This window comes from Drosophila grimshawi, unplaced genomic scaffold (assembly GCF_018153295.1).
Source record: "Drosophila grimshawi isolate 15287-2541.00 unplaced genomic scaffold, ASM1815329v1 contig_1006, whole genome shotgun sequence".
Taxonomy (NCBI): domain Eukaryota; kingdom Metazoa; phylum Arthropoda; class Insecta; order Diptera; family Drosophilidae; genus Drosophila; species Drosophila grimshawi.
Window position 1 is genome coordinate 2535255 of NW_025062489.1, and position 21763 is coordinate 2557017.

General features: G+C 39.4%; 1 protein-coding gene across 1 annotated transcript in view; it reads right to left on the bottom strand.

The window, feature by feature from the left end:
* LOC6564716 overlaps window positions 1-21763 on the bottom strand; it is an 89837-nt gene that overhangs the window by 9609 nt on the left and 58465 nt on the right. Inside the window, exons 6-10 of the mRNA XM_001991076.3 lie at window positions 20648-20977; window positions 20444-20541; window positions 18846-18988; window positions 17222-17331; window positions 15661-15792 (exon numbers count right to left, since the gene is read on the bottom strand). Of these exons, the coding sequence (XP_001991112.2) occupies window positions 15661-15792; window positions 17222-17331; window positions 18846-18988; window positions 20444-20541; window positions 20648-20977 (813 nt within the window). The remainder of the gene's footprint in view (window positions 1-15660; window positions 15793-17221; window positions 17332-18845; window positions 18989-20443; window positions 20542-20647; window positions 20978-21763) is intronic.

The window sequence follows — 21763 nt, forward strand, 5'->3', positions numbered from 1 at the left end:
ACAAATGATTGTCTATGTGTGTGTGTTTTTGCTTGGTGCATGTGTGTGTGTGAGTACGTGTGTTTCGGGCGGATTTCATGCGCTTTCTATGCCTTCTAATGATGCATCACATCCACATCGACATCGACATCCACATCCATAGAACGTGTAAATGGTCAACGTTGAAGGCGATGCTTTAGATGATTTTATTTAAAAATTGTAAGCCTCTTCTGGCCTTCGACTTTGACTTGGTTGCCACCTGATGTGGCTGAAGCATTGATGATACTGCTGCTGGTGGTGGGGGTGGTGGAGGCGGTGGTGTCAACTGCGGCAGTATTGCACCCATTTCGGTTGACAATGACGAGCCGTGGGAGCCTGTGGGCGTTGCTGTCGGTGTGCTGCACTGCAGCGAGCTGCTGTACGAATTAGTTGAGCTGGCAATATCCAGCTGGCCAGCAGTTAAAGCCGCCATGCAGTGGCCAGCGTCTAGCACAAGGTCATCATCATCCTCTGGTAATCCGGTTGCGCTGTCGCTGTCACAACTGAAACCAATCCCATCGTCGTATTCATCGTCCTCCTGTTCCAGCTCTAACTCCAGCTCTAGTTCCCGTTGCTGTTCAGCTTCCTGTTGCTCCATCAGTTGCTGTTGCTGCTTTTGCTCATAGTGACGGGCATGGTCGTAAGCCGACGTCTGCTCCGGGCCATTGGTGTTGTCGCAATCATAATCGTAATCACAGTCGTAATCGCAATCAAAATCATCACCCAGCGTTGCCACCTGCTGAGCCTCAAAGTTGCCTCTGTTACTGCAGTTGCTGTTGCTATTGCTGTTGCTGCTGTTGCTTCTATTGCTTCTATTGCTTCTGCTAATATCATGATGCTGCTGCTTGCGCTGCTCACTCTCAAGATTATATGTGAAATCGCATATGAAATCGTTTTGTAATCCCACGAAAATGGCGCTCTTTGGAGCGCCCAACACAAAGGAGTCAATATGATAGACGCTATCGCGCAGCGCTGGCACATCCTGTGGATAGAACATATAGAAAGAACAGAAGAACAGAGAGAAGAACAGAGAGAAAGACAGAGAGACAGACAGTGTGAAGAGAAGATGCTGTATATGTGTGTGTCTCTCAGTGAGAGAGAAAGATAGAGAGAGAGAGAGAGATAGAGACACATAGCGTGATTGTGTGACAGAGTGTGAATAAGTATAATATTGAAATCTATGGTGACAGAGACAGGTATAGAGAGCGAGCGAGACAACATGATAGAATATGATAGAAAGAGAAACAATCGCAGAGAGACAGAGGGAGAGCGAGCGAGAGAGCGATAATGAAGACGAGAGGGTCCAAAAGGACTTCGGCGGGCCAAGAACAGCACAGAGAGAGAGAGAGAGAGAGAGACGGAAAGAGATAGAGAGAGAAAGGGAAGGGTAGCCAGACACAGAGAATCAGCGATTTAGAGAAAAGACTTACAGAAAGTTGTGGCAAAGCGAAAAGTGCATCAAAGTGGTTCATGCATGACGACTCTATCAGCAGCAGCAGCAGCAGTCGCCGCAAATTACATGGAAGCACATTTATGACAGTTAACACACGGATGTTTGCCACAAAATGCGAAGCGACTGCATTAAAAATGAGGAAAGCACTGCACGACTCAACCCTCTACCTTAAGCCACCAGCAAACTCTAAAGCCAAATGCATTGAAATCATGCTAAAAACTTTTTTACAAGAAAAGATTAAGTGGGAACAATGCCGTCGGCGAGCGTAGCCGACTGCCGAATACACTGATATCAGTGTTATACCAACACACAGCCTTCTTGTTGCTGGGAGATGGGGGCCTCTATTACTGCATAATCATTAATGAGGGGGTTCCTGGTAAACTACCTTTTCGATCTATGGGGTGGGAATAGGTTTGGGTGTTTCCAGTAAAATACCTTTCAAATTTGGCTACTTATGCTTCAATTGCGGAAGATTTTTGATACGTTATCCAGCCTCGTAGTGAACACTTTTTAAGTCTTATGTTTCTAGTTTATGCTTGCAGATAAGGTTAAAACCAATATACTCTTATATTGTTGGTCTTAGAGTATTCAAATATTAAATTGTAAATGGCGAATATAAGTATAAGAAATTTTCCCAATGGATTTTGTCATAATGCGACAGAGTGAGGGAAATAGAGAGAGAGAGAGAGAGAGAAAGAGAGTGAAAGAGAGAGAAAGAGAGAGAGAGGGACGAGGGACAACCCTGTCGGTTTAATCATAAACGATAAGTAGCTTAACTGATATAAAAAGCCGAGAAGTTTTTAACACAGCGAATCTCTCATACTCTATCTCAAATGTAAACATTTACACAAAAGATTTCACATATCAATATTATTGTTGCTACTTCTTCAGATCACAGTCATTAAGAACAATCAACATTTGACTCAGCTATCGGAATAACAACCTATAAATGCTAAGCATACTAATGGAAATGGAACTCTTAATCTATGCACACATATGAATATTCCATCCATATATCAATGTGTTCTAAGCCATTTATTGATTGGCTTCAGCTGCAGCTCTCTGATGTCCTTTGATATTGCCATTGCCAGCAGGCATTGAACGCTTGACAACGTGTCACGCTAATCGTCTTGGCAGGAAACTGAGACAGGTTCCTTCCGGCTACTACAATTTCCAATTAAAAACAATCAAATGGATAAAGTAAAAATAAACAACTTTGTTTTTAATTTTTTGAGGCAAATTGGTTGGGTTGTTTGTCTCTCTTTGATAATAATAACAAAAATAATATAACAAAAAATATGAATAATTGAGAATTCTGAGATGTAAGTAGCTATTTCTGAACAGGAACAAGAACTGTGAAATTAAGTGACAGCTATTTAACCTAAAATTGTATTTAGAAATTCTGTGCAGAGCAGTGTAAATCAAGCGAGAGTAAATATGAATTGATTGTATGTAAAATAATATTTGCAGGATTCATGTAATTAAAGGCAACTTTGACATTGAGCTACAGATGGAGTAAAGCATTGCATATCCACTCCCTCATAAACGTTTAAACTTAGTTGCCAGTAGATATAGAAGTGAGTACTGGGCTCATCTAATGGTGCTTTAATACTTCTTTTGGTCTTTTTCTATTTGAATTGGTTTGAAATGACTTTTAAAGTTTGGCATGGAATTTATTTACTAGTCAGTTTTGCAACTATTTGCCAACATTTTTTAATACGTATTCATGTTGTTTCTTTCTCTTAGGCAATATTGAAGTAAAAAGATGAAAACATCCCAAATTAATTTAGAATTTTTAAAATTTTCTTTTGCTTTTGGGAAGTCACACAAAGTTGGCCACATGATTAAAAACATTGCTTTGCTTTCTGTTCGGTTGACAACCGCGCAAAGGTCTTCATTGGAGTTGAGTGGAGCACTTTGAGTGAAAGATTTGGTAATAACACAAAGGATTATATATTTTAAAGGAATGTTTTGCGGAGAAACGCATAGCTCATAATATCCGTTACTGGTATAATGAAATAAATTCATTGATATGCATGAGTGGTATTCAGCTGTGTTTGCAATGCAACAAGCAACACAACAATGGAAGTTCATTCATGTTGAATCTACGACAAAACATTTGTTGTTGGATCAAATGCGTATTCAAGCATTTCACATGTGCAATTCATTATTCATTTCCGGTTATTTGATGCTCATTACCGTTTGGTGAGTCAACAAATAACCAATAATACCAGCATCGCAAACGGCAGTTATATTTTTACGGTCTTGTTTCCATAGAAACCGCAAGAAAACTTGTGCACTTTTCTTTTTTATATTTTTTCTTATACCCTGTCGTTGAAAGCATATGCGTATTCAATACTCAAAACCAAAATATCTCTTGGAAACCGCTGAGCATGCTTAACTCTGGTAAACTTATCATACTTTACAGATTCAGAGAAATGTCTATAAGTATTTTCTTTATGTTATGACCCACTTTTTATCTCTCTCTGTCTATCTTCTTAACGTTTCTGGGTTTCCTAATCCTTGCAAAAACAATTGGACAATTTGCTATTTATAAGTAAGTGTTACATGCAAAGACAATAAATATTCTTTATTCGCAGCCAGACACAATGTCTAGTTAGCAGACTATTTAGTTTTAGACCCCTTTGAATGCGTTTCTTACATGCACTATGCTTGTTCACATACATATAACATCTGTTGTTCTATCTACAGGGTAGCGCTCCATTGAACATCTTCAAAGAATTAGAGAATTTAACAGTCTGGCTGCCATTGATACCTTTTGCACCAAAGAGAGGTACGAGCACCTGAATGTATGAAGCATAGTCCAGCCACAAACAGATTCCACAACTAATTTTGTTTGAGAATTCTAGTTAGTGCCAACACAAAGCCACAAAAGCATGACTTACGAAGTGCGAGACATTTTTTAATGATTTCCATATGCCGTGCAATTAATTCAATTAATTTGACTTGGTTGAGCGCTGCTTTGTTTAGCTTAATTCTAATTATTGGCAGTGCCTGAAGCAGCGTTAATTGAGTTTAAATGTCGAGGGTCGCTAACACACATAGACTCAAACACACACACACATACACACACACACACTCAATCACACACACACGCGAGTTTATCCAGCTTCAATTTATTTCTTATTTGATTTTTAGCTAGCCACAAAATTGCTGAATCCAATTCATAAATATTTCGCGCAACTTGTGACTTTCGACATCGTTGTATATCAAATTCGATATTTTAATTTGATAAAATAAATTTTGGCCGTTACGCCGCAATGGCCCGACGGAATTTTTGGCTCCGTTTTGCTCACATTTCCCCATTTTCCCATATCCCCATTTTCCCATTTTCCCATTTCGTCGTGTACTCCAATTATCATCACACACATATGTTGTTGTTGTTGTTGTTGTTCTTGTTGCGTTCAGCTTGGCAAATATTACACAATTTGCCAACATATTTAATGATTTCTATTTCGATTTCAATTTATATTTTATAAAACTTTTTTTTCCTGCTTTGTATGTTTTTGTGGAATGTTTTTTATGGACATGTAAAAGTTGTGGCTGAACGCTTCGTTGACTTTGCTTTGCGTGCAAAAGTTTGGCATTGGTTTAATTGGAATTTTGTACAGGTGTGGAATGTCAGCTGAAGGTGAGGGGTCTTAGCTTTGTGCTTTGTGCATTTGAAGAGTAACTTGGTATTAACCTTCAAATCCAGCTAATATTTAGTCAATTGGTGTTTTGCATTTGGTTGGTTGAAGTAAGCATTGAAGCATTCAACTCAACAGCTCAATTTAATTTCCCTGTATGTGCCAGCTATGAGAATCTAGAATATTAGCCATACATTCAACTAGGAAACGAATTTGCTTTGATTTAATGCCATGTAAACACTTCGAAAGTACATATATTAAACAGTTTAGAAAATTCCAAATACACAGTTTCGTCAATTGGAACTTTTATTTAAGAAAGTGCCACAAGTTCCGATTGATGTCAAACCAAATGTTATGCTTGTGAGTCTGAGGGCTACACTTGTTGACTTATTGCCACACGCAACATATGTACATAGTGATACACATATCCACAAATATACCATGTATATATATAAATATATATTTAGATAGTAAATGCCATTTGGATTAGTGCCGTTCAGATATGCATAGTGAACGCATTCATGAATAGAAATATCATTTTAATTATGAACATACTTAAAAATGTATATTTCACATCAGATACTTGATTCTTTCGCTAAAATGAAAAATGAGGTGAGCTGCCTTTGACGATTTTCAGATTTTCAGTGCGATGTTTTTTCGCTGCGTAAAAGGACACCCAAGTGTTATGTTAAAGTGCAAGCATTTTAAATCGCATTACGCTAAAGCTTTTCACATTTCGGTTTTCACTTTGCGCATCTTGTGAAAAGTCGCCCAGTGCCATTCTCCCTAGAGAGAAAGAAAGCAATACAGAGAGTGAGAGAGAGAGAGAGAGAGAGAGAGAGTGAGAATGATGTTTACTGCTGCTTTGTTGCCCCCTTCAACGCTACTTGTATTATTTTTATGGCCGTGGCTGTTTCGTTGCGAATTGCATTTCAGCTTGATTTATTTCATTTCATTTCATTCGGCCCCAATGCAACGAGCATCTAGCAACTAGCATCCAGCAGGCCGGCGAAATTGATGGGAGCGAAGAAATACGGTTAGCTACATAAGTTGGTTATTACTTGCTGCTTAAGCCAATAGCCATGAACATGCCTCCAGCTACCACTTGTTCGTGCTCAGTACGCAGTCCACGGTCCACAGGACTTCCGCTCAATCCACAGCTGACTCCCACATCAACAGGCGCACTCCTCATCACTTTGGCCCATTGGAATCTGTGTGCGAATTCAGTTAGAGAAATAAAATATTGCACTCCCAACTGCAGGGCTTGGCTCAGACATGCCAGATGCAGTGGAGTGAAGTAGAGGATTCCTGTGCGTTAGATAAACCAAACAGCAGAATAAGTAGAAGTGCCCATACCCAAAACCGGAATCCAAAGACCAAAGCGGCGAGAACGATTCCCAGCCTGCCAAGTCTCTGGGCACGGATGAGCGGCGCTTTTCTCGGAAATGGCAGCATTTCCATTACACGCTGCTGCTGCTGCTGCTGCTGCTGCTGCTACGGCTGCTGCTGTCCTCCCTCAAGTTTCCGGTGCCACACTCCCCACCGGCAAGATGTTAGCCAATGCTTGTTCGCACTCGCGTATTGCTTAATTTATATGATATATGAAATGCTCATATAACATATGAAACAATAACAGAGACCAAAGCACAGGGGTGATGGGCGAGGGGCAAGTGGTGGGGCAAGTACACCCTATGATGTACGGGGATTTGAAACTGCCAACAAATTAAGGCTAAAATGTATTTGTCAGATGGCGTACAGACAAGAAAATTGCTAAAATAATAAAACTATATCTAACTCATGTGTACACACTTACACACACACACACACACACACACACATATGCATATATGTTTGTGTGTGTTTCTTACTGGTCCTAAGCTGTTTATTCTCAAGGCAGCCGGCAAGACAGAGAATATGAAGCAAACTGTCTACTCGCATCTCGCCGTTAGATATTACCCCATTGCCTTGATGTTATCATCTTGGCCACAGCAACAACAACAACAGCAACAACAGCAACTCGTTGCAAGCAGCCAACACTAAAATATCACTCAGGGCAATATAAGATGCGTGTGTGTTTATGTGTGTGTGTGTGTGTGTATGCTCTGTTGGCAAGGCAAATATACATTGAGGTTGTTACCAAATTGGATGCAGTTATGGTAAGCGCAATGTGCTTCAGGGCGATGCCATCAAAGAGGTGCGTTTTATGCAAAAATCTAAGTTTCTGCTTGTCAGACAGCGCCTAAGTGGCTCTTCATACAAAGTTCAAAGTTCAAATCATACTTGAGGAAGACTTGCAGTTGTTGATTCAATGAATTTCTAAGAGTCTCATAGTCTAGTAAAGGTATATTTTACGTATATATTTTTTTATTTTATATTTTTTATAAACATTTATATCGTACATATTAGAAGCCATATCCAGTTTGATTTTTTTGAGTGAATGCAAGCTCAGATACTAACACACTCACATTGTGTTAAGGCCGTAGACATAATAAGTGTAGTTACCATTTGGGGCAAGAGTCCAAAGCGGCTCTCGCTGCCAAAGTTGCATAGTGTGAGTGCGTGTCTGTGGTGTGTGTTTGTGTTTCTGTGTGTGTGTTATGCAAATATCGAAGAAAAAATTGAATTTTGCACAAGAAATTGTTGAAGATCTAAGGATATAAGAAAGTTAAAAAAAACGCCAAATTCCACAAGCAAAGGGAAGGCTGGACATATGCTGGACGCATGCTGCATGCAACGAAACTGCTTCGATTCGAAAAACATACATTCAAATTCACAGATACGCACACACAGATACGCAGATACGCACATACACATATATACACACACACACAGACACACATTATATTTGACTAGCCGGTCTCAATATTTAACAATTTATCTCTTTCTTTTTATTGCTGAACGTTCATATTTCTCTGTATTGGGCTTTGTTTTCTTGCAGTTTGCTCCACGTCGTTGCTACCACTAAGTGGCATAGCGGTGTATTAAGCTGGCTATCGATGGGTTTTTGCCGCAAAGCAATTTCCATCGTGTGTTGCCACAAGCAGCCAACCACTAACTGTGTTGAGCTAAGCATCGATCGAAGTGCAGAATGATTTCATCAAATCCGCTGACGTTGAATTGATTTGATTTGATGTGCGCTTTGTGCAAATTTTTTATATTTGATGCAGTTTCATAAATGCGACCGCCCATAAATAAGTGCGAGCGATTTCTCTTTTTTTTCCCCTTCCTGCTTAGTACAATTTTCAAATCCATTCCACTCATTCTTCGATAGCATAATTTTTCCACGTTCGACAAAACTGTTTGCCTGGCTGCTGGGGTAAATGTTGGAATTGGGATGGTGGCTGGGATTGGCGTTGGCGCTCGAGGGCGAAGTCCGAAAAAGGTGAGCCCACCGCTCATCGATGAACCACAACTCCACCCCCTCCACCACCTCCCCCTACCTACCATGCTCTGCCCTGCATTCCACCCACCACTTTATGCGGTAGACACTTGAAACTCTGCAAAGCACTCGAGGCGATAATCAGATTGCCAAGCTGCCAACCCCCCAAAAAGGCTCATCCAGCCGACTTCTTCTCGTGTGGGTTGCACATATGGATATGTATGTTGTGGATGGGTGTGCATATGTGTGTTAATCGAACTGTTTGCCGTGCATAGTCAGCGCTTGTTTTACTATTCGACTGGATATGTCAGCCCTTCTGAGTTGCCGGCGTCAAAATCCAGGTGGCTGTTTAAAGCTGAGTCCTATCTGAGCATTAAGTATTCGCCACGAACCGAAACTTTGAGTGAGAGAGCTTCAATGAATGATTGCGGTTATTTAATCGTAGATTCTTCAGTGGATCACATTGCCGATTGATGCGAAAAATTTTGCACAAATTTTTGATTGCCATTTAATTGTGTACATGATTGTGGGCGTAACATAGTGCCACTGTCTGTCTGGCTCGCTCTGTGTGTGATTCAATTACGTTCAGAAAGTTGAAATTGAAGAGCACGCATTCGTCGCAGTCAGCCTATTTCTAGCTTGTACTTTGGGCTTTAATCAGTGCAAACTCTTGATTGGAGCATTTTACTTATTATTTATTTTGGTTCACTATGTCGAATAAATGCCACAATGCTTTTTTATAGACTCAAGAGCTGCAAGGCCAACGGTAAATTTTAATTTTGATTGAAAGAAATTAAACAAACAGCGTGAAAGCCAAATCGATGTTGTCTGTATTAGACAATACATGTATATATTTGACGCTTGACATCTTTGCAGTCCATCTCAAACTCATTCAAATTCAACACCGTTTACTTAGCTGCTTGTACATTCAATTTCTAATGGAGATTTGCATATTGTTTGTTGTTATAATTGAAACCAAATTTGTAAGCAATTTTATTGCTCCAATGCAATCGAATACTTACAAGTGTTTTGAAATGTTTTCTATATAATCAATTTGAGGTATATTGCCAAACTAGATGCTCCATTCTCGTTACTGCCTGCATTCATTGCTCGGCTCAAATTAAAACAAGTAACGAGTTGTTCGGGTGCAATTACAAATCCTAAGCAATTGCCTTGAAATGTAGAATATTGTTCTGAAAACTACAAAGTTTTTCTAGTTTTCAGAATTAATTTCTAAATAAACGAAAAAATGTCTTACTTTCAGAAATGTATTGCTTAATAATTGAAAAAAATTATGACATAGAAATGCAAACCCTTATTTAAAAAAAAATCCTTTCTGAAATTTAGAAAATAATAATGCAATTTTCGGTCTCTACTGCAATGTGAGAGCTTAGCGGATGTTTTTCTTAGAGGCCTCAGTCGAAAGTATTTCAAATTAAGTTATGTAAATTTAAGAAATATCTAAAATGTTTCTATATATGTGAAATCTTAAAAAACTAATATTAAACGAGTAACAAAGAAGTTAATATTTAAGCTCTGGGTACACATGTAAAAAAAAACAAACTCTCGGGATGAGACATATTCTTTCTAAATTAAAAAAAATACCCTGGAATTAAGATAAAAACTTTGGTTTTTAGAAAGACACAACCTATCTTTTTAGACATATACTCCGCGAAATTTGATTAAATGCACTTGGTTTTTTCTTTAGAATAAAACTTAAACCATTTTGTTTCCAGAAAAGTTTGCTTTTTTAAATACACGTCAAATGAAAAAGGAATTAAGTTTGTAACATTAACGTAACATTTTTTATTAATTTTTTGTTGTTTAAAGTGAGGTTAATTTACGAAATTGGATTAAAGGCAGTGCTAATAAAATTAATACAAAATGTAGAAATTACATGAAAATAACAAATTAATAAAGTGTTCAGCCTCCAGATTTGATTCTAACTAAAAAAGGAACTCACTAGAACTCAGATAGCGGGGTTTTGGACCATTCCTTATCGATAGCCTTTGTAGCTGCTCAACTGTCTCAAACTGCCGACTACCGATTTAAACTGGACGAAACAGGTGTCCCCATATGTACTCTATGGGATTCAGGTCGGGTGATCTTGCTGCCCACTCTACAAGCTTAAAATTCTTATCCCGAAACCACCCACGACAGACTCGCAACGTATGCATTGGAGCACTATTCTGTTATAAAGTTCACCAAAACTTCGTCCAACAGGTTTATATAACCCTCCAACTTCCTATGGCCTGCAATTTCACAAATGATCCTGTTGTGCTGACTGACTGCAGCCCAGATCAGGAGTGAAGCACTACCACAGATTCGAGTAGAGAAAAACCTCGCATTTTGAACTTGATAAAATTTGTTGAAACGATGTCTCGATACTTGTAACCAAATTGGATTTTAGATGCCGTAGCATTTTTATCTAGTCCAGTCCGTAGATTGCAGATTTCTGCCTGTGCAATAATTTTTTAAAGTTGGTTTTTTGCATTGATAGTTGTTGTTTTTTTAATTTTAACATGTTGTCAATTGCTAATGCCGTTCGACTTAATCTAATTGATATTTGCCTGTTGTTCATTTCAGTATCCTTGTAAACAAGGATTATAGCGATCTCCTCAGGTTAGAGTAAATATTAAATAAATATGTATACTTTATTAGTGACTGTTTTTAAGCGAATTTCACACCCAAACTGGTTCAATCGAATTTCGCGGAGTGTATATGTTCTATATAATATACTCACTACCTTTGGAACCTTTTCAAAATAACATAAAGCTAACTCAAAAATGACTAAAAGTAAAATATTCTTTGATAGTACAAGGTATGTTTCCTATTCAATTCTTTGTTTGGTGTTGTCAAGTTACCAAAATGCCTGACTATTGAGAGTATATGCGCGGCAATTGAACCTTTGCTTGAATAGAGTTCCTTTAAGGTCCTGCCATATTAACTGTGGGCGTACCAAAGGAGCGGCACATTAGTAAAACACCAATTGGTTGCGTGCAAGGAATCTTGTCGTCCTTTCTTGTGTAGCTGACAGGAATTAAATACACACGACTATGCGTCGTCTCTTCGCCTACAATTCTTGTGGTGGTAGTTGACACTCCACTTCCCACTTCCCACTTCACACTCCCCTTCTCTACTCTCTGCCTCCTGCTAGTCACTCACCACTTGCTGGCAGCCTGGTAGTTCAAATGGCGTGCGACATTTCGAAATGTTAAATAGACTTTGACTGCAAGCGTGCACAGACACACAAAATTGATGAAGCGTGTGGCAAGTTTAGTCAACTCAAATTATATTTGTTACCTGAAATCGGGTAAAAGTTGTTTGCATCTTTTTTGATTTCTGCCTAAGCAGAAACGTCTTGGCTAAAAGCAAATAGAAAACAACCAGATACACAAATCTCTGCTTGAAATGGGGGGTGAAGTTTGGCGGGTCGTCGGTTTAATCAAGCGATTTGCCGCCATCTGCGCAGCTGGTCGCGTGCTCTGTAAATATGGCATGCCACAGCTACTGACACGCCCACATACACACGCACACACAAAAGCACACACTTAATTAACTTTCTGCGAAACAGTTGCAGTATATTTTTGGCCACGTCTGCAGGGCGATATTCAATTTAAGCTGTGTCTCTTGTTCTGGTTGTGGATCTCATCGATGTCAGTATTGCAAAAGTCAAAGTCAAACTGAATCTGCCTCACTCTCTCCCTCAATTCGTCTCTCTTTCCCTTCCACTCTATCACGATGTCCGTCTCGCCTTTTGAGCTGGGTCAGCATGTAAGGCCCCAGGGAGCCGCTGGGCGGCTGACGTTGCCAATGCGTTGATTATAAAATGGTTTTCCCAGCCATGCTGCCGAGTGCCAAGACAGCCAGCACATATTGGAAGAGATGTAAGGATACCGACAGCTAATGAAATGTTGCCCCAGATACCACAAGACACGCATCTGCAGCCGCCAGCTCTCAATCGGAGGACACATGAAGAGAGCCCCGGGAAGTTACGTCATTTGTGTTCCCAAATGTCAAGTGTCATAAATTGTAAATGCAGTCTGTATTATCATGTCACTATATGGAAGACAGCTCGGATTACAATACAGATCGGTTTCGTTATACCGATAGTGCAGACTAAACTGAAAGCAAATGCATATGTTGTCAAGCAGATTTTTGTCAGCTGTTAAGTTGCCAGCCAAATGCTTCTGCGAGAAACATTTGATTATGAATATTCCGTATACGTAATATGGCTTCTGAAAAATAAATATTTACGAATGTGCTTGTCTCTGGCAAATATGAAATCAAAATTCTTTTTTCCTTGTAATCCGGTAAGAAGGAATATGTAAAATTGATTCGCAAAAAAAATTATTAAATAAATAAACCAGATCAAAGCCAACAAATGGGAGCAGTAACTTGAAGCCAAACGTATTCTAAGGTTTCCTTATATTTTTGTACAAATTGTAGTATATTTAGAACTCTCACATACATACATAATAAGTATCAATCTATATAAATCAAGTATCACTAAACTGACACACTAAAGTGACTTTGAACTCAGTCAAATTGATAAGACTTCGTTTTCTGTGAAAACTGTTGGTGCTTCAAACTTGTTTCCATATAATCTTTGCAATTAAAAAACTTTTTAACGATATTGCTAATTTTGAATTGCTACGCGCAAAAATACAAAAGGCAGCCCGAAAAAAACCGAAACACAGTTTCAAGAGCTCATTACGTTCTTGTGTGCACGAACACACACACACTCACCCACCCACACTCAGTCACCCACACACATACACACACACACACAGAGGATTTTACGGGAAGCTACCCACTTAAGCCAACCAATTAATGAGGCGAGACAATGGGGGAATTCAGATAGCGTTGCTGAGTGACTGAAGCTTGGCATTGAATGGATCGATTCCCTGAGTTCGAAATGGGATTTGAACATGCATTCGCTCGATGCAGCTAAATGCAAAAAGGGCAGTGCCAGTGGAAGCCTGTCACCACATACCTAAACTGGGTATAGTCAGTAGCGAATTCTGTCGGTTTCGTGACAATGGGAATGAGAAAGAATCCTCAGAGCACAGCAAAGCAGATTGTGTCGCTGTGGCAGTAGCACTTCCGACTACTCAAAGTACAGCTTCAAATTGGCCAATGCGAAAACGTTAACGGACGGGAACCACAGTGATGAGGTGAACACGAAACTCTGCTTAAGTTCACCTTTGATTGTCTCAACATAGCCATTCAAGAATGAACAGTATTTTCACAAAAGTCGCCTCACATATTTTAATTTCAGTCGTGGAATTGTTTTCTTAAGCAGAACCAAGCAATATGCTTTCACATGTATGTGGCATGCTGTGGACACTCAGTCTGTTTGCCAGCTTACAATGGACAATAGTTGTGCCAACACACACTTCTCTTCGCCAGCCAACTTCATTGATGTCACCGGGAGATGTCACAGAGGGAGGGAGAGGCAGACCCAGGGAGGGAGAGGCAGACCCAGTAAGCTGCTGACCACGATGTGTCCGAAAATTAGTATATCTATCACAGGCAACTTCGTAAAACGAATGCCATTACCAAGGTGGTAACTAGAATGCCGTCAAGTGATGCTAATTGAACTATGTATAAGCTCAAAGCATCAAAAGAGATTGGCTCTATAAAGTCTTAAGCCACACAACTAATAACATCAAGTTGTGTGCAGCAGCCAGATGGACAAGGCCTGTCTGTAAAGAGAGGATTCGTTGGATATTCTAGCAAAACACTTGAGATACTCTGCCTTGATTCTTTGTGTTGGTTTTCACACAAAAAGAAAATAAACAAAAAATCAGTATCGAGCATTTTTGGGTAGAGCAGATTTTGTTTTTGTTTTTTGCTCCATTTTGCACATCAAGTTAGATGGAAAACTAAACATTGTTCCAATTAGAAACGTAACAAGTGAGAACGCAGCAGTCGGGCGTATCCGACTGCGAAATACCATAAGTAATACCATCTGATGACAGATGGTGGATGTAGGCAAGAAATACCGATCTTTGAAGGAGATTGCCAGTAATCTATCTTGCAAGTTGGCTGGAAATAATATTCGAAGAGGAGGGCTTGTCTTTAAAAATATTTGAGCATATTCCTAGTAATCTTCCATCCAAGTTTTCTAACTATAGCTTTCAAATTGTGGGAGTGGGCGTAGTCCAAATTTCAAATTGTGTGAGATATATGGTTTTATTTTACACTAACATTTAGACAGGTGTATCGGCTTGGGGAGGCGGAGTGGGCGTGGCTATTCAATTTTTATCAATCTCTTAGGGCGTTACCAGTAACATACTTCCAAAATTTAGTGACTCTAGCTTACAAATTGTGGAATCTATGCGCTTTTCAGACATTTTTCGGGCCGATCTGTGAAGGAGGTTACTAGCAAGTTACCTTCCACATTTCGTGACTCTATCTTTAAAATTGTGGTAGATATTTTGTGTGGCTTTATCGATTTGAGATTATCGATCGTAGCCTTCTAATGGACGTAGCACTCCTCTATCTCTAAGGGTGTCGAAAAAAGTTGCGTTCATACAGACGGACAGACGGACGGATGCATGATAGTATGATGGACATTGCACAAAATCAATAAACAATAATACCTTTGGTATCAGAGTATAATAATTTGTGCTACTTATTTGCTTTGTGTGCGCTTATGTGCATGTGTGTGTGGTGTCTGTGTGTCCTCTACAATATTAACGGGCTGGCCAATATCCGTTGCCAGCTGGCAAAATCAATGTAATTGCAGGATGATTTAAGCATTCTAGAACTACTCGCGCACTAAACTTGCAACATAATGCAAGAATGGTGACGATGGGTAGACACGTTAGAGGGGGGGTTGTGGTGGTTTTATTTTCTTCGACTTTAAGCGGTCAAAGAGCGAGCAGGGCAAGCAAGAGGGTGACAGTGAGTTCACAGTGTCTGAGAGAGACAGACAGAGAGAGAGAGAGAGAGAGAGAGAGAGAGAGGGAGGGAGAGTGTGTGTGAGCAAGGCAAATATCGTACATAGATTAGAGAGACAAAATAGCAAAAGTCAGACACAGATACTATCTACTCGTATATTGTTGTGAGTACAGGGGAATATTTGGGAGAGCACACTCATTGGCACATCGATAGCTGTTCAATTACAATCAGGCAATTTACACCATACTTACGCGTATTATCTTCTGATCCCGTATTATTTTACGTATGCAGTTCACAATGAATGTGATGACCATGCCGCCAAGTATTAATCCAAATACGATTATTATGATGACCACATGCTCAGATTGGCCAGTCGTTTCATTCTGTGAACAGTATAATAATATAATATTAAAAGAAAGTTAAAAATCAGTCAAATCAGTTGCTTTTTATATGTTCATATATATCTGAAAATGTTTTACATGCGGCTATAAATCGAATATAAAACAAATCCGTTTTGCCTTAGCCAGACAAATCCGAATTACAAAAGGGATGAGCTTCATTTTGCAGCATCAAAGAAGACAAATGGGTATGTCAACAAATGAATTTTCTAATTTATGAATTTTTAATAAGACTAATTTAAAATCTTCATACCACAACAGTGATTGATGCACAACTATTATCAAAATTGCTTGGTATCATTATGTATTATCATGCATAATAATTAACGAACCACGCAATTTTCAACAAGTTGTCGCTCTTGCCCCGACCTTTATATACCAATTCAACGCACACACACACACACACACACACACACATACATAGATACACACACGCAGCTGGCTTAGTAGCTTTCCCAAAACAAATTCGATGCACTCAATTAACAAAGTGTTTTGCGCCAATTTAAATATGATCCAATTAAATTAACAAAATTTTGTGTATGCGCATGATTGAGCTTTTGACTTAGCTATGGGACCAATTATGAAGCTGGTGACTTTGAAAAATCGATTTGTTCAGTATTTGAATGGTAGCATTGAATTAGTGGCATGAAATCGTTGGAATTCATTCGTTGTCATTCACAAATTGCAAACTGCGACAGGATTATGGATTTTGAATGAATGAAACAATTAGCGTAATTATTGAATTGGCTTATCCTTAGTATATATCTGATTATATTTCGACTTTGTTTGTTTCGTTTCGACTTCGTTTGCCATATATATAATATTTAAGAGTTGCACTCAATTTAGAATTGTGAACAGTTTGTGGCTTGACCGATTCAAACTTTAAATGGCTCACAAAAGTTCAGTGTACGGTTAACAGAGTGTTTTGCTGGAACTGTGAGACTTAAGCCGACGACTCCTAGGTGGAGAGATTATCAAATCTAATCATCTAACACATTTGCAAAGCACCAAAAAAAAAAAGAAAATTAAAAAAGATGAGAGCACCCACATGGCACGCCTCTAAAACAAACCTCAGACTGTAGTAATAAAATTTATTGGGTCAACTTTGTGTTTGTGAATGTGGGAGACAACGTGTGTGTGTGTGTGCGTGTGTGTGTGTGCGTGTGTGTGTGTACGTGTGACTGTTGCCAACCATAGCTGAACGTAGTTATAATGATAGTCATGGGTTTGCGGCACATTCGTTTGCCTATAATTAGATGCATGCACGAAGTTTGGCCAACGTAATGCCAGAGAGATGCTCATGATTTTTTGTGTATGGCTCATCTGGGTGAATGGGTGAATGGGTGAACGGGTGTATGTGTGTGTGTGTGTGTGTGTGGGTGGCTAAATTGGTTGTTGTTGGTTTCTAACTTACCGAGCACTTCTCTTCGTCCCAGCGAAATTTACAGTTGTCTCGCTCATTGCACTTTAAGTCTCTTGATATGCAGGTCGCGTCCTCGCAATCGTACTCATCATCGGTGCAGGCTATTTGGGTATGTGGCAGACAAAGAGGCGCAGTTAAAACTCAGTTTAATTTGCCAAACAAAACAACAATAACAAAACTGAACAAAAAGAACGAACAAAAATGTAAGAGTTTAAGACCAAAAGCATACAACCACACATCAAACAAGTATGAACTCCTTCGACGAGCTGACACTCTGAGATACCCTATGCAAAAATATTTGCATTGGTTGATTATTTCGAATTCTGAGAGGGTATATTTTTTTATTTTTTTATATTTTATGGTATATTTTTTTATATTACTTCACTTTTTAAAATATGTATGAAATAAGTAATGCTTTGAAAAAGATGCTACGTCCATCCAGATTGGATCATATTGCTGTCATGGAAACAATTTGTCGAACGACTTAAGCTGTGGGATCGAAATACCCATAGAGTTCTTAAGCTGTACAAAAGTATGATAATCAGACATGCTCCAATTAGAGAAAACGGGAATGCCTTCCATTTCGAGAATGGACGCTATTGATACAACAATTAAAACAGCAGTTGTAGTAATGAATTGAGTTGCAACTCACATCGCAGTCGAAATGGTGGGCGATTAAGAACAGCCAAGAACGGAAATTGAAAAGTTTTGTGTAAATTGGAGCACGACTGAATATTTCGGGCCCCAGGCTAATGTTTAGATGTCAGCTGATTATCTTCGGCTTACAAGGAAATATCATCTTTGGCATGCCAAGGATAACAGTTCCTGCTTGTGTTCTACACAACTCCTTCGCGATGAATGGCAAGACAACGATACAAACGGGTCCCATCATTGCTTAGCCGGTTTATGGTTACAGGGTATCGAAATGGCAATCAGTAGCAGCAGACACAAAACAAATAAACGTAATCTCCAACGTAAATCGTCCTCCAGCAACAATAATTGCAGTGCCTCGTCTAAAACTACAGCCCCAGCCCCAGCCCCAGACCCAGACTCAGTCCCAGTCAGTCAGTTTCAGTTGGAGACGTAGTCTCAATGCCGCAGTTAGTCCCTGTTTTGTTGGTTTGTACCTAGCAAATGGTAGTCTTGGCTAGGCTGGGAGTTGTTAACTGTAAAACGCCGGAGTACACTGGAGCCAAAGTTAACAATGGTCGTAACAAAGGACAATCGTTGAATGACAAAGGCATGCTTAGCCCTTGGCAACAGGCGGTAATCACACAAAACTGGGCGGCAGACAATCATTTAGACGGTGGATAGGCATCCAGATACGCAAGTAGTTGGTCGAATGGCCGGCACACCAAAAACAAATACAAAAACAGAACCAAAAAGGAAAGAAAAACCAACACCAAAAAAAGAAAAATTAGAGGCTGCAAGCAAGCCGCTCAAAAAAATCCATTCAAAAAGCCGACTACCGGGCCCGAATTCTGTGGTGCTTTTTCGGGTTGGGAAAACCCAAGCTTAGCACAGGATTTCTCAGGCTCTTGCATCAGTCCATTTTCAGGTGCTCTTTTTGGCTGCTGATGCAACACACGGCAAATTTCTGGTAGTGTAAACTTACCTGCCGATCCACGGTCCCGGAACGCCGTATATAGAATGGCGAATGTCGAATTAATCGCACTTTGTTCCGCATAAAATCGCATGTGCAGAATGTTTGACTCAGCCGTGATGCTCTCGCCGGCCGAGCCGCAAAAGTTTTTTACTCTGAAAATGAAAACAAACAAATGGCACAGAGTGAGAAACAACAGATAAAAATACCGAAAAGAAATCAAGCAACGTATACATTTTATGAGTATGGAGTATAGAAATGGTTTTCGTTTGACTTGGATCTTTGGGTTAGCTCTGCCAAACAGCCAACAAGCCAAAGAGAAAACTTTAATAAAAATATGATGTCTACAAATATATTTGATATTTTGTACACTTTATTGGCCTCCAAAGTATGGTTAACCTAATCAGAAAGTTTCGCTGAAAACACTCGGGAATTCTGATAAAAAATGTTTGTTTGATTTCTTGTCTGTTCTGAGTAAAGTTAGGGGTTACAAATTTTAGTATCTGCATCGGAGATCTGTACATTCAGCACCCTCACACAAATTACTTAATAAAAAGCCAGTGTCAAGTTAAGTTAAGCTGTTCAAATGCATTTTATTGGCACGAGTAAATGAATGGAAACGTTTCTGGAGCAACACGTTTGCTAAATTGTGTCGAAAAGTGAATCGAAATAGAAACTGAAACTGAAACTGAAAACATGACAATTGCACAAGCCACTGGCGGTGAAAAGTGGGAAAACTATTTAAATATGCAATGCCGAACATAAAATACTCTTGCAAGGAGAAAATTCGTATTTAATATTTTCTGAATACAAAATAATGATTGGAACTTTCTATGAATTCAAGTAAAAGTTAGTTAATGTCAAATTTAAGACAGAAACATATTTAAATTGCAATTATTTTATGTCTGATCTTAATCGATGTTAGAATTACACAATATTATCTGCTGCATACTCGCTGTATAAATATCTGTATTAAATTCTATACACATGACTTTGCCCACATATGTTGTAACAGAAGTGTATAACTAGCAGTAAATCAATTGACCTGACTGACTAGACATGCATCCCCAACTAGACGGACAGTCAATCACTTTGAGTGGTGCTGTCATTGCCGATGCCGTTGCCGACATCAGCCTTGGAGTCGATGTCGTTATTCCCATCAATGTGCACAAAAGCCAAAAGGCTGAAACCGAGAGTAAAAGGAGCATTCTAGGATGTTGGGAGTGGAAGGTGGATGGCATGGGACATGGTCGGGCAGCAACAAGTAGGAATTTGTTGGCGTGTTGAAAGAAGGATGTGCTTGAATAGCACATGGCAAATGACAGATGGAAAGGGGACGAGTTGTGGGTGGACTGATGGGAGGAGTTGGCTTCGCGCCCCGAAACAGTTCGAGATGGGCGAGTCAAAAGGCTGCCGCCGCAACTTCCGCTGTCATACAGTTTACTTTGGCCTCTAATAAATTGAAATTTTGCTTAAGACGCTTTGATCTTTTTAGCGTTCTAAAGCTTTTTGGCTGACTTCACATTGTGACGCATTCGTGGAGCGGAAATTTGTTTTGTGGCACAACATACATATGTACATATGTATGTTGCTACATCTCAAAGTCTTACCTTAATGGCATCACTGTTTGCTCTGGGAATATATCCAGAAAGTTCGTCTCGCAGTCATTCGGTTTGCTCAAATGAAAGTCCAAAAATTTTAAAAATATCTGCAAGCAGACAGAAAGAGAGAAAGAGAGGGAGAGAGAGAGAGAGTGGGAAAATAAAAAATGATTTTGCGTTTGTTAAAATGGGTCCGGTTCGAAGCACACTCACCTTCCAGTTATCCTTCACCTGAATGCGCCAAATGCAGTCGAGGGCAATCTTATCACGTATCACTTGCTCCCTAATGTCAGCCGGGACATCTGTGGAGTTAATGAAACCCTCGTAGCCATCCTTCTCGATGGTGCAGTTGAGGTCCGTGCTGGGCGCTTCCCGATTTCGATCCAGATACTCGTACACAGCACTGAAGCCAGTGTATTCGATTGTGTCGTCTGAATGGAAATGCAACCAGAGATACCGTTCCTTCGAGGTGATTTCCGGTGGGAAATCTGTGCCACAGAATTTACCAATCAGTGTCGAGAAACCATATTGGCCGTCGCGTATCTAGCAAAATCAGCGAAAAAAAAAAAACAGGGAAGCAATAAATAAAATCACGCAATTTAAAAAGGTTGCTTTGAGCTGGTTACAATTCAGCGACAGCAACAATTTATGTGTCTCTGGATTCCGTCCATTAACCCAAAACAGCTGTGAGTTCTGCTAGCTACAAAATGTCTCTACAAAGTTCCATATTGCTAGCCAATATTTTAGTTAAATTAGAAAAGATATGGCCATAGTTGTGAATAGCATTTTGACCATTTGCTGTTGCAAAAATTTAAGTTTGTTCACAGGCCAACAAGTAATTAGACTCATTCTCTTTTAAATGAAAAATAAAAGAGATAACTTCCATAACTACCCGTACTCTAATTAAAATTATTTTCTAATTAGTGTGAAGCAGAAAATGTGCTGAGCTTTAGCTCCTTTTCTCTCTCTCTCTCTCTCTATATATATATAGGTACATAAATATATATATGCAAATATTCTTTTTTGTATGTGTCGATAAAATGTATAGGATAGTTGAATGGTTCAGCTTGTGTAAGCTTTGAAGGCACTTCTTGCAACTTATTTCTTGTTGGCTATTGCCTGTTGAATTACGTTGCGCATACGACGTGTGTTCAGCACCGGCAGAAGGGAGCTGTATAATGTCAGCTTTCAATTAAAACTTGCCAGGGGGCAAGAAGTCCCAAGGGTTTCCTTACTGGACACTGGTAAGCTGAAAGGAGAAACAACTTGAAAAGTTTTTGCCAGTTGGCTTTTGCTACTGTTGTTGTTGTTTTTGTTCCTTTCGCATTT